Genomic DNA, 13,136 nt, shown 5'->3' with positions numbered 1-13,136 from the left:
CCACCACGGCGTTCTGGTGTTCCGAATTACGAGTATTCCGTTTCCGAGCGATTTCCCACCATGTAACATTACGCGTTTGTCTCACCTGGGCCTGGTTTTCACCCGCCCACAATTGCTTATTTAATCTTTCAACATCGCTCGACAGGGCTTCAACCCGTAGTCGATACGGAGCATGTTGTCATCACCATTCGCTTATACCCTTTAATATTTTAGACTCTCTTTTAGCCACCACCTTCCCGACATAGAGTCGAGGCACAGGTGGTGAGCACAATGACGTTTTGTACAGTAGTAGTTTGAAGCGCGCGCGCATAGGTGCCACCCGGAGATGGGGCACAAGCCAGAATAGGATGGCTTTGGATACGACATTGAGTCGTCGAGTACAGGCAGCGGGAGAAAATGACGCACCCTTCCATATTGTGGATAGGAGCGCGGCAGAATCAAAGACCCTTGTTTTATCTCATGCACACCAGTTTCTGTTTCTCTATCTCAATTTCCTCCCTCCAGCTGACATAGTGACGGCAGTCCCTCTCTGATTCGGCCCCAAGGGGCTGTCTCCGTTCGTCATTGGAGATGCCTCGGTCCTGGGTTTGACCAACGCGACATAGTCACGACCTTGTCTCCGCAATGCCATCATCTGGCGTCCCGTGAGCGGTCGGCTTACGACAAGGGCTGAGACTTGGCACCCGTCATGGAGCGTCATGCCCTTGCTAGCCGCCGCCGGACCCTGAAATTTGTCTTACCTCAGCGAGTGGGATGTCTCCCGCTGCACCTTTGGGCCGCCTCAAGCTTTGGTTCTCTGCTATCATTTGCTTCACACCCACTGGCTCCGGCCTCCAGGTTGCCCCTGTTGCAAATTCCGAGTTGTGCGTACGAGGCTGAGCGGGGCGCAACGATGTCATTATGTTTCACTCGAAAACGCACAAGTGCCTGTGTGTGCTGACGTCGGGCTTTCTTTCTGCGTCGTGTCGGCTGCGGGACTTGTTATTTCTCTGCTACTCGAAGGGCTACCAATCACGGACGTCGCTTGTTCGAGTGGGTCACACACTGGAGAAGGACCGAAAAGAGCCTGAGATGAGATCGTAGCGTGCCTGACGGCTGTATACTCGTACCATTTTTTTTGAGAAAAGATCGTCATAAGGACGCGACGACTTACAGCAACGCGAAACGCAAGGCAACATATCGCGTTACGAGAACGTGATGAGGCAAAACTGCTTGACTCTGTTGCGCTTGTTGTTGGCTTCCGCGCGCAGTCTGTTGGTGCCCGGAGAAAGCTGTAATTTAGCTTGCAGTACCGCCGAAGCACCACTCAGCATTAAGCACTTCCGCCAGCTTCCTAAACAGCTGTCTTTTTGCCACCCGCTCCGGCTCCTCTATTTCGGTCTTTGAAACTTTGTGGCCACCACACGGAATTGCAAGCCATCATGCAAGCCAGTGTTGCATTTTGGCCGTTGTCTCGCAAAGGAGAAGCCCTTTTCGCTCTACCGTACTAAGCCCCGCCGATCGCATCTTCAAGCAGTCGCATAGACCGACAAGCCCATGAAGCGAGGGCGGGATGTCTTAGCACAAGCGGACTTGTGTCGTTGGGTTATAGTTCTGCATACCATGATATCCCAGGATGCGAAGTCCACAGCCTGCCAGCATGCACCGCCTGCGTCTTTGTTCTCCGCCATCGTCTCAGATTAACCGACCGTGGTTGGCATCACAATCTCAATCCTGGCCGTCCCTGCGCCTTCTCGAATACAACCAGATGAGCCTTGGAGTAATATGCATTAATACCCTTGTTATAACATTTTTCCCACAAAAAGAAGGGTCTCTGCTACGATTCATGGCAAGGGTTGTAAATGTGCAATGTGACCATGAGACTTCATTTTTATGGTACAGTAGCCGCAATGTACAGCAAAGAAGCGCGGGAAGAAGTAGTTCGCTTCGTTTATTTCCAGATTGCCACGAATCCTTCGCAATCTTTGGATGCCACGAGCGGGACTTGCATTCTTGCATTGTACTTGTTGATCCACTATACTAACCCTCCTCAAGCATGAATTCCGCTTCGCTGAGATGAAGCCGCCAGCAGATTGCGGACGTGGCTTGCGCGTAACAGGACGCCAAGCAGCACTCCACCACCACTCCTCCGACTACTCGAAGCAAGCAACAAGTCAAGCATCGAGCAATCTCCACCACGAACGCCGGCTAGTCAGCACAGATGCGTTGTCGCCCTTCGGTGGTGGTGTAGTACATTATCCTCTATTAAGTGGGTCTCATATCGAGATTGAACCAACCCCGCGTTCACAAGTCCGATCTACAGCGGTTTCACCTCTCCCGTGCCTGTTGTAAGGTACCCACAAGTTGAACACGCGCAGCTTCGGGTGTCTAACCGACTCCTTTGTGCCTTCCTATTTTGTTGGTAGGTCTGTTAGATTTTGTGTCTCGGGACCCATAAGGACGCGCAATCGTACCTTGAGCGAATTACTCGCCTCAAGATACCTTGGTAATGCTCTGTAATTTCAGGATCTTTGTATTCCGCCGCTTTTGAAGCAAGCGGTGTCGGAGTCTCGGGACGGATTCTCACTCGCGGCCGTAGGAGATCTTCTGTCGCTTCGTCTTGTTGCTGTCCTCATCATCATCGTCGGCTGCCTTCTTCTTCTTACTGCCTCCTGGTCTCGCGCCGTTTGTAGGTTGACTCGACTCGCGCGTAGGGAAGGAAGAAGTTGGCGTGGGAGCGTGCGATGGCGTCGCAGAGCCCGGCGTCGACGATTCCTGTAGAGCAGTCAGCATCTTATCTCTAGCGATTGGCAAGCCGGCCTGGTATTCCTCGACATACCCTCAAGAAGCTTGTAGAGCTCCGGCTGAAGATGCGGTCCGCATCACTGATGGGAGCCTTGCGCCTGGTGGCAGTACCTGCTCCCCCTGCTGTCGTGGTGGTTGCTGCGCCCTTGATATAGTTATCGAAGCCCTTGATGATGTTCCCGGCGCTCGTCTCTTCGAGATACTGTGTCTCGACTCGCAAGATGTTATCTTCGAGTTGTAGCTGCCATGAGAGTCAACACAGAGGCTCACAGAGACTCACGACGCATCGCGTGCAGTACTGACCAGGTTGTTATCGATCAGGCGCTTCTTGTTCAGCGATTCGCGCAAGTCGCGTCGTAGCCTCTCGTAGTAGGGCATGCCGCGCGAGCTGTCTGCGCCCGCGTTGTTTGCGCTTCCTGGGGCCGCGTTTTCGGCCATGGCGATTCGTCGGGTGTGTGTGTTTGTGTCGGTAGTACCAGAGGCACGAGTTGGCGCGGTAGTAGCAGTAGCAGCAGCAGTCGTCGCCGGTCTTTAGTCTGGCAGTTCCCAAGTTAACGGTTGCAGTTTCCCTTGGTGAAGGCGGAGGCTAGCGGCTGTGAGCTCGGGCCTCTCCGAGCAAAGGCAACTTCTAGATGGCAATCAAACAAGCCATCGCACCACGCTTCCTTGCCTCCTGCCGCCTGCCTGCCTCGACGTCTCCCCTACCGTCGCCGAACCACTGCCGTGCCCCAACGTCGCGTATACCTGCTTCTGACGCGCCTAAGCACCCCGCGCCGACCTCCCGACCTTCTCAGTCGCAACATCAATCCAGGAAGAACTTGCCTTCGTGACAGCGACAGACTGCCCTAGGCACCAGCGACTCCGCGCCCAGGATACCCTACACCTTGACAAGCACTGCCTGGACCATGGCAATGGACGCCAAAGAGATCGAGCTCCGTGGCAAGGCCATCGGAAAGGCTGTATCTGAGGGCGAGCCCAGCGCTTCTGTGCTGAAGCTGCTTAATGACCTGAAGACGGGTGTGCACGCGACCGAGGACCTCTTGCGCTCAACACGGATCGGTGTCACTATCAACCGTCTGCGAACTCACAAGGACCCCGCAGTACAAAAGCTCGCGACAGAATTGGTAGCAAAGTGGAGGGATGAGGTCAAAAAGAAGCAGCCCCTCAAGAAGGACGGTCCGGCAAAGGCAGCCGCGAATGGAGGTGCAGCCTCTTCCCCCGCTCCTCCACCCTCAGGAACCGCGTCTCCGGCACCAAATCTGGCCAAGAAGAAGCATGATGTACCCGCCGACAAGCGCAATCACAAGACAGACAAGGTCAAGTACCAGGTGACTGGAAATGAGGCGCGCGACAACTGCGTTAGGCTGATGTACGACGGTCTGGCCTTCATGAGTGAAGCGAGTAAGTAGCAACTTACCAACTCCCTTGTACATGACTGACATGCCCAGTGCCCGACGAGATTCTCAGCGTCGCAAAGCAAATCGAAGTCGCTGCTTACGCCAAGGCTGGTAGTGTAAACGACACTTACAAGGGCAAGATGCGCTCGCTCTTCCAGAATCTCAAGAGCAAATCGAATCCCCAGCTTCGCAAGCGTGTACTCGCTGGCGAGGTGCCCGCAGAAAAGTTCGTCGTCATGACACACGACGAGATGAAGTCGGACGCGCGACGAGCAGAAGACGAGAAGCTGGAACAGATCAACATGAATCAGGCCATGGTTGCACAGGTCGAAAAGGCCATTTCCAAGGAGTTCCAGTGCGGAAAATGCAAACAAAAGATGGTCAGCTATAGTCAAGCGCAGACCAGGTCTGCTGACGAACCGATGACGACCTTTTGCGAGTGCATGAACTGTGGTAATCGGTGGAAGTTTTCATAGAAGAGACCTTGGTAGAACAGGTGTCGTCGATGCGTGGTGTAAGAGTACAGTGCGTTGCGATGAAGATCGTAGTAGCGGGCGTTTATAAAGGGGCACTGAGAGCATTTAGTTTACTGCGGAACGTTGTCTGCGTTTCAACTTTCCAGTCTAGTCTGCCAAAAGCAGGTACAGACTTGTCTTCTTTCGATACGGATCAGCATGGTCATCTATCCAAATGTAATCCTGAACAAACCTTTTCATCAACTGCCCCAAGGGCCCATACGCAGGATGAACTGAATGTGAACGTGAGAGTTAAGCTGACTTCAAAGGGAACTCAATATAATAGCCCGAAGCTGAGAGATGGCCGCGATCCATTGAGAAGCTGTACAATTCACTATTCTGTCAAACTCGCAGTTCTGCTAAGCTAAACGAGTACGCTATAACAACGAATATCCGAAGTTGATATGTACAACACACCACCCATCCTTGAGGGTAGTAATTACAACGCCATCGTCAAGCCTTGAGGAAAGAAAGGAATAACCATGCAACGTACATGCATCTCCAACGCTTCGGTAGGAAGACTGTTCCTCCAGTTTTCACTCTGTCGGAAGGACAAGCTTCAAAAGCCACCCTGTTTGACAATCCAAGACTGATACTCGGATCCGCATCTTGCAATATAACAACATCCTGTTCTACGGCGGCAAGTTTTCCTAGAATTTGAACGTGCTCTTCTTCCTTCCTAAGCTGAAACGGTTCTTGCCGTCCTTGTCCGTGTCTGTGGTCGGTGTATCGGGCGGATTGGGCTCGTCGTCTTGCTTGTCCTTACCCCAGAACTTGGGTTTGCCTTTGAGACTCATCGAGGTATGCCTAAAACGACTCAATCCGCTCATACCCTTGACGCTTCCAAAACCGTTCGCCGCTTTCTCTTTGTCGCCTCCCGCACCAGCAGTTGTGGGAGGTGGCACCTCGCCACTCGCAACGCGTTTCTTCTCCTCTTCCACCGCTGATGCTTTGCTAGCTTCGAGTGCTGCACGAAGTTCGTCTTCTTGTTTGCGGTAGTTTTCGCGTCGTTGGATTTCCATCTCTTTGCGTTTTTGCTTCGCTTGCTTCTCAAGCTCCTTTTCTTGAGCCTTGCGCTCCTTCTCTTCTTTGCCTTTACCAAAGAGCCCAAGGTTACTTTTCCGCGCACCGAGGACAGGTACTTGTGTTGTGGTATGTTCGACTGGGTGATGGTCGGTGTTCGTTTCAACGTGGGCAAGTGGCGGAGCGGTAGCTGCGTGATCGAGGCTCGCGAATTTGTCGGCCTCTTCCAATGTAGGTGTCGTTGCGTTATTGAAAGCATGATATGCCTGACCGTTGGCACCATTCGCTCTCGGTGTTGTGACTTCTTCCTGTGTCATTTTGGCGGCTTGCTCTGCTGCGGCTAGGGCGTCGGCTTCTTGCTCCTTCATCATGGCTTCTTCTGTTGTCTCTTGGTAGAACAAGACATAGGCGCAAGCCAAGACATTCTCTCCACCAAAGAAGTTCCTGACATAGGCCTTGTCAACCGGCTCAACCATTTCATCGTCAAAGAGTAACCAGCCTCGATCTTGTGTCTTGATGATGGATACGTAGTGACCATGATAGGGACCACCTCCTATGTGGACCACTACTGCATAAAGCTCGTATAGCCTATCTGGGTCTTCTGCATCGTCGGTGGTGTTGAACAGCCGGAGGTAAAAGGGATACACAACGCGATGGAAGAGCTTCTGCAGTCGCTGGAGATCCTCCGTGTACTTGAAGCGCTTGAGATGTAAAGCAAGAATCTTGGGTAACCGCTTAATCTTCATCCTCTTCTCCGCCTCTTGCAGGCCTCCGCAGTTGTCGCAATGGAATTTGTTCCGCTCACATAACATCTCTTCTTCTGAGAACTTGCGCAAACAGCTCGTCACGGAAGAATGCTGTTCCAGATCGACAGAGAGGTCCAGGAATGCCTCGTCTCGCTGCGAGGTATTTTCGCATGTGAGACATCGTGTCTCGGATGTTAATGTGCCTTCGAACAGTTCATGTACCCATCCGGAATTCGACTTTGCAGAGGCCACTGAGTTTCGCGCGGTCACAACTTCGCCGTCGGTCATTGTCTCCTCGTTCTCAGTTACGTCCTCGACCTGAGCTGGGCGGGTCTTGGAATAATGCTCAACGTTCTCTACAACTTCGTTGAGCAGCAAGTTGAGGAACTCGTGTGCGTCCTGGTGCATGGGCGTCCGGAACATCTCATTGTCTCGCCGCAGTATCTCCAGAAGCTTGTGTGGGCTGACTACGCCTATGCGCGACCTGTGTGCTATTACAGCTTCGAATATGTCTTTTAGTGATGAAAACAGCGATTCGTTCATGCCATATGCGTTTGCGTTCTCGTAGTCCATCTGTAGCACAGGGCCAGCGGCCAAGGCCTGCTTCTTCTTGTACTCGGGCGAGTCCTTGTTGTCCTCGGGCTTGGTGCCTGGAGGCTGGTTGGTGGCGCCTGGAGTGGTTGCAGGCTTTGCGGGACTTCTCGCATTTGGGCTGGAGAGCGATGTGCGGCCCGTGGGGGAGAGGGCTGAAGTCTGGCCATTTTGGAGGTTTGTATTGAGTCTGGGCAGGCCTGATGAGGGCCTCTCGAGGGCTTCTGGGGGCGAGCGGGCGGGGAAGTTGATGACCTGTTCTCGGAAGGGTACCGAGTAGTAGAGACACTGTACTATGGAGTTGCAGTAGCTGGTGGGCAGACAGTCAGTCAGCATGGGTTGAAGCGGGAGTGGGCGAGGCGGATGCATACCACGTGCTTCCAAACTATAGCAGGGCGTGGTCAGCAGGCGGACTTTGACGAGTGCGGCATCAGGCAGGCGGACTTACATTCTCGAAGCCGAAGAACTTGTCGCTGCCGTCGCCGCGCAGAGGGCCGGCATTGAGGAGCAGCTTCTCGAGCGGCGTGACCTCGGGCGCGTTGGGGTCCTTCTTGATGGGTATGCTGCCGGTCGCTGGGCTCAAGGGTGGCTGTGGACAGACGTGTCAGTGGCAGCCATTGGCGACGGGCGCGCGCGACTCTGGGTCGCTCTTGGGGACTTACAGCACCAGACTTGATGCGACTGAAAAAGGAACTCATGGCTGGGGTGTAGTGCGCAAGCAGGGAAGGGTGGGGTGCAGACGATGGAGGAGGACTAATGCGACGGCACTTCAGGCGACGGGGGCACGGTCGTGGGAACGTGTCAGGGAAGCAGGTGCTGGGTGCGGGCCCAGAGAGATGTCAGGAGCGAAGGGCAACATGGAGGCCTTTGCGAGCTTGGAGGAGTGAAGGATGCAGCAATTCACGCAACAGCGGCTTGGAAGGCTGGCACGTTGGGGAAGCAGAGCCGGAGCGGACCAAGGCGAGGCGAGGCTTTGCTGTTTGGGATAGCTAACGCGACTAGAGGCCCCATGAGAGAGGCCGAGAGATCCCCACGACCTGGCACACGCGACCCCGCCAACGAGGAACCGCTCGGGACTAACGCGCCGAAGCCACAGGTTCCATCCATTGCTGGCGAATTGTGTTGCCCGCCTGGTGGGGCTCTATACCGAAGAACATGCATAGAACAACACTCGCCATTCCATGATCCGGCGGCCATGCTGAGCAGCACACGCTTCCCGACTCTGTGCCCAGCCAGCCCGGTGCCTGGCGAGCAACAACACGCTCAACCGCCATGCATGCTGCTGCGGCGAGGCTAAACTCCCACCAGTCATGCGCCGCGCTTCTAGAACAAGACTGGCAAGCAACCGTGGCGCTTGTTGGCGGCCTTCGTAGAGATCGCCATTGGAGAACGGACGAACGTCTTCTAGCGTCTTCCCGTATTGTGGTTGTGACATGCACTGTGCGAGTCCAGAGCACCACGACAGCTGCTGCCCGCCAGCAAATCTCTTCTGTTGCCCGCCAGCTCCACCTCACATTTGCTGGCTTCCAAATCTCAAGCCCCTCTCGACCAGCGGCCACCTTCCCGTATTACGCTGCACGCACGGCACACATCCCCCGCATGCGGCTTGCATCTCGGACAGCGCGTCAGCGTGGTGGGTCCGGACGAGAGTGTGTCCCAAGTAGCGCTGGGCAAGGCCCAAGTCACGCGTGACATTATCCACTAGACTTGTATTACTGTCCGAGACATACTACAGAAAGCAGACATCCGCGAGACGCCATCGCTCTACAGAAAAGCCTCGGAGGGCGGGTATGTGTTCGTGTGCGCCTGCCGCTGCAAATAGCCACGCGACTTCTCATTCACCCTTTTACCCGAACTCCATCGCAGCTTCCATGCAAACCATAGAGAAAAAAAACTACACAAACACCGGGGATATGGCGCCCAGCATACAGATATAACACATGAATGAATGCAACAAAAGAACGTCGCCACAACAGCAGCCTCATAATCTCCGCAGTCGCTTGCCAGCCCCCAGCTCAATGGCCGTGCGACTGTTGAGAATGAGCTCTTCGTTGCCACCCTCTGGCGGGTTGGCCTGAATGTATTCGCGCCGTATGCGTGCAGCTTCCTTGTCCCACGTATCTACGCGTTCTTTGAAGTCTGCTGTGCTCGCCGTCGCATCGTCTAGTGCAGTACTGGCTTGGTCCAGGTACGGCTGTTTGACTTCTTGCTCTGCTGTGCGCCACCTCAAGCCAACTGCATTACGAATCTCCTGTTTCGGTGCTTTGGCCTCGGGGTTGCCTGTCCTCGCTTTGTGAGCATCATCGCACTCCTGCTTGCAGATGTACCAGAAGTCTTTGGTGAACAGTAGGAACGGGTTGACACCTGTACGTCCTGGCTTGATCGGACGTTCACCAATTTGGTCTAGAATAGCCCCTATGATAGCAGCTTCGTAGTCTTCGTCGCGTTGTACCCGCCCAGATTTGTCCTCTCTTGGTGTTGATGTTGTAACGGCGGGCTCGAATCGGCGCTTCGTTTCTATGCTGGGTGTCGCTGGAGATTGTTCTACTTTGATCACCTTCTTCTCAACGAGTGGACTTGGTATCTTGATGGGCCCCAAAATTATCTCAGCAACCTCTGCAGCGACCCGGAGGCCTGATAGGTACGCGCCGTGCACCGTTGCGGGATGTGTGCCACAAGTCGCTTCACCCGCAAAGTGCAGTGGGCCATGTGGCCGCGCCATCACATCGTAGTCGCCTGCCTGTGTCTTTGGCCCAACATATGAGTAACTGCCTCGAGCAAATGGGTCTCTCTTCCACCGCGTTACAATCGCTTCTGACGGCAGGGGAACGTGGTTCGGTGCGAACATCGCATCGAGCCGGTCCGTAACCTCTTTGACGAGCTGATCGTTCGATGTCGCTTCGGCGTAGTGAGCAGCGTCGCCTGCCATTAGCGCTATCAGCACTGGCTTTCCGCTCGTCTTTATACAGTTCCAGAAGAGATAGAACCGTCCACGTTTGGCAGAGTAGTCTTCGGGTTGCATGCTGGCTTCGTCTTCTGCTTTGTTGAGCAGGCCGAACATGTCTCGGTCTGGCTCCCAGAAGGCTTTTTCGTACACCAGAACAATCTACGTATATTGTCAGAAGGGGCAGCAATGACTGAACAGTTGAACTGACCTTGTTGAGGAGACCAAAACCCATTCGTTCGATAACGTCCTGCTTCCAGTCAGGGAGAGGAGGTTCGAACTTGATCGATCCAGACTTCAGCACTCCCAGAGGGGTGGTCAGAACGACCTGGTCGGCCTCATAAGACTCGCCGTTTGCGCACTCAATTCTAACAGCTTTGCCTTTATGCTGTTCGTCGGTATTGTAATGAACGGCTTTGATGGGGGTGCTAAAGCGGACATCCAATCGATTGGGACATTGCCATAGACCGCGCGGGACTTGTTGGTAGCCTCCTATTACTTCACTATGTTCGCCCTCAAATTCATTGCCAATATCCTGATCCCAGCCGCTTAAACTAAGCTGGTTGACGCTGACAGCATTCGCATATTCGAGATTGGCGTGATGCCAACTCAACAAACGCATGTCTCTGGGCTTGAGGTCAACCAGTGATTGATACTGAAGGAGACCTTCGTCCATTGTCTGTCCAAGTGTGGGATACTCGGATGCTCTCGCAATCGTATCGAGATCTAAAGACTGCATCTTCGATGCACCCGCTTTGAGCTCCCAACCCATACTTTGGACAGTTTCAGCTGCCGTAACATCCGGGTTGAAGCCTGCACTGAGCTGATATGCCCTGCCCGCTAGCTTCTCTACCCCCGTTGTTGGTTTTTCTTGCTTCGTTGACGCTGTGCTCGTAGCATTCGCGGCCAAAGGAGCATCAGAATGTTCTAGCTCAGCAACAGTAGGCCCGTCGACATCGGCTGGCTCACGACCAAAGGCCATCAAATTACGATCACCCTCCACTGTCCTATGAGCTGCTGGTTTGTTCCGATACACTGCCGCCCTTTCCAAGACATCATTGTACAGCTTCTCCACCAGAATGTCCTGGCTTCTCTCCACCACCGTACCATCGTAGTCGTATAGTATGGTGTTATCGCGGAGGCCATGGTAGGGTATACCGAGCTGACCTCGGATGATCGCGTTCAACGGGTTGCCGTGCTCGAATCCGGTGACGATCTGGGCGCCCATCTCAGCTGTACAACGATGTCCAGGAGGGAGGGTCGAGCTAAGTTGATTGAGAAAAGGATGCGAGTAAACCCGGCCACCAACACGCGGACGAGCTTCGAGTATGGTGATCTTCGGTGGGAGTTCGCCCGTTTCTGTTAACTGATCACCTAGCTGGGCGAACAATCCTTCCAGATGGCGAGCGCATCCTAATCCTGACATACCCGCACCGACCACAATGATTGAACGTCTGCGTGCGACTTTGGCCTTCGATTTTGGGAGTGTACCGGTAGTGTCAGGTACTTCAGCACATCCGAAGTTGATATAGCCGTTCCGCATAAGCCATAGGTGTGCTACCCTCGCTAGACCGAAATGGCGCTTGTCGCGGGCGCATCCCGCAGCTTCTTCGAGAGAAACATACACCAGAGGATTACGATGCCATAGCCGAAGTATCGCATTCCTGATGTTCAGATAAATGGTGACCTGGGCGTGGGTTACATGTTCTCGTAACAGCTTGTACTCAGCGGGATGTAAGGTGAACGGATTCAGCCGGCTGTTCTCCGCTGCGAGAATGCACTGTCGGCCAAACTCCGGCCACGAGAGCTCTGCAGGTATGCTTGAATTTGCCTTCATCTCGTTGACTTTCCCTTTTACCGGGAGCGAATTCGTTCTCCGATGCTTCTTCTGTTGCTCGTGCGGCTGTGGGAGCTCAGGAGTTGAAGATGATTGTGATGCGCGACTCAGGCTTTGTGGTGTTCTCGCCATGAATGCAGCATCCCCTCGATGATTCTTTAATGATAGATGGGGTTTCGCGTCGTTTCCGTCAGGAATCGCATGCGAATTGTCGTCGTTCAGATGCGACATTTGTTTGTCCTGGGTATTAGTCATGCCGTTGATGGCTGAGTTTGGTGTGAATGGTTTTTGCAGTGGCGAAGGAGTATAGTTGGTCCCATATCCAATAACGAAAGCGCTTGGGGTAGACCCTTCTCCCTCGTGACTTGTACCCAGTTCCGATGTATCGTGAGAATCGCCGTAGTGCACGGACGATGCACTCGATTCCCGGCCGTAGCCCAAGTTACTAAACCCAGGTATAGGTGTGATGCCGCCTTTCAGATGTATACTATCATTGGACATTGGCATCGATAGGAGATCATCGTGAGTTTGGTCGAAGAGGTAGGTTCCGTCATCGAGTGCGGTAGGATCGGCTGTGGATTCGATGTTGAACATGTTGATGGAGATGTGGTGAGGGAAGATGGGAGGCACCTGACAAGGAAGCGGCTACAGGCCGCAGTCAGTAGTCGGCCACAATTCCACTAAGATTGTCAGTATGTATAACGAGTGAAATTTGTTGCGAAAGCATGAGAGGTTCGGTTGAAGTTGTAGCGATGGGGGTGGCAGGGTGCAGGTAGACGATAGACTGATGCCCAGACTTGTGGAGGTCGAAGCACGAAAAGAAACGCACCATACCCGCCTAGGCAAACTCCGTCTAAGCTAACCCCGTCGTTCCTGACTTCATCCCCCTCCCGACCACGTCTGAGCATCCATCTTCCATCCATCATGGCGATGGCGGACGCGTACAAAGATCTTATTGTTAATGTGTAGCTTGGCATCTAGGAAGCGCCGACATCTGCAAGCCGACCCCGCTCTTACGGAAGCGAGCAGTACTACAACCCATTGCGATGACCAGCTCGAGACCACCCACGTCTCCATCTCAAAGGCCTTCCATGTGGGTCTGTGCGTCGTGCGAGGCATACGCATTCTCTCCTCTTGCTGCGTCGGCAGTCTCGTAGCATGGCTTTGGGCTCTCGATTGTGTAGCACATATCTTCGTTCATCATATTGCGCGTTGTGAGGTAAGGTTCATCTGCCGCAGCGAACCGTGCAGCCGACAGAAAGACACATGAGGACGGATAGTGGTACACGGTAGGTTCAT

At 53.8% G+C, this 13,136-nt stretch overlaps 4 protein-coding genes across 4 annotated transcripts; 1 reads left to right on the top strand and 3 right to left on the bottom strand.

The window, feature by feature from the left end:
* Window positions 1-2,562: 2,562 nt before the first annotated feature.
* AA0111_g3937 (hypothetical protein) lies at window positions 2,563-3,222 on the bottom strand (the record flags this gene model as incomplete). The annotated part of the gene is made up of 3 exons (XM_028649879.1): window positions 2,563-2,754; window positions 2,819-3,025; window positions 3,088-3,222. The coding sequence occupies 3 exons, from the start codon at window positions 3,220-3,222 to the stop codon at window positions 2,563-2,565; spliced, it is 534 nt and encodes a 177-aa protein (XP_028508682.1).
* A 467-nt stretch (window positions 3,223-3,689) lies between these two features.
* AA0111_g3936 (hypothetical protein) lies at window positions 3,690-4,657 on the top strand (the record flags this gene model as incomplete). The annotated part of the gene is made up of 2 exons (XM_028649878.1): window positions 3,690-4,185; window positions 4,233-4,657. The coding sequence occupies 2 exons, from the start codon at window positions 3,690-3,692 to the stop codon at window positions 4,655-4,657; spliced, it is 921 nt and encodes a 306-aa protein (XP_028508683.1).
* Window positions 4,658-5,346: 689 nt separating this feature from the next.
* On the bottom strand, window positions 5,347-7,754 carry AA0111_g3935 (putative ubiquitin carboxyl-terminal hydrolase; the record flags this gene model as incomplete). The annotated part of the gene is made up of 4 exons (XM_028649877.1): window positions 5,347-7,366; window positions 7,428-7,441; window positions 7,505-7,645; window positions 7,719-7,754. 4 exons carry the CDS (start codon window positions 7,752-7,754, stop codon window positions 5,347-5,349), a joined length of 2,211 nt encoding a protein of 736 aa, XP_028508684.1.
* Window positions 7,755-9,037: 1,283 nt separating this feature from the next.
* AA0111_g3934 (hypothetical protein) lies at window positions 9,038-12,431 on the bottom strand (the record flags this gene model as incomplete). The annotated part of the gene is made up of 2 exons (XM_028649876.1): window positions 9,038-10,162; window positions 10,212-12,431. 2 exons carry the CDS (start codon window positions 12,429-12,431, stop codon window positions 9,038-9,040), a joined length of 3,345 nt encoding a protein of 1,114 aa, XP_028508685.1.
* Window positions 12,432-13,136: the final 705 nt, after the last annotated feature.

This window comes from Alternaria arborescens (assembly GCF_004154835.1).
Source record: "Alternaria arborescens strain FERA 675 chromosome Unknown contig_7, whole genome shotgun sequence".
Taxonomy (NCBI): Eukaryota; Fungi; Ascomycota; class Dothideomycetes; order Pleosporales; family Pleosporaceae; genus Alternaria; species Alternaria arborescens.
Note: the sequence above shows the minus strand (reverse complement) of the source record. Positions and strands in the feature narration are given on the sequence as shown.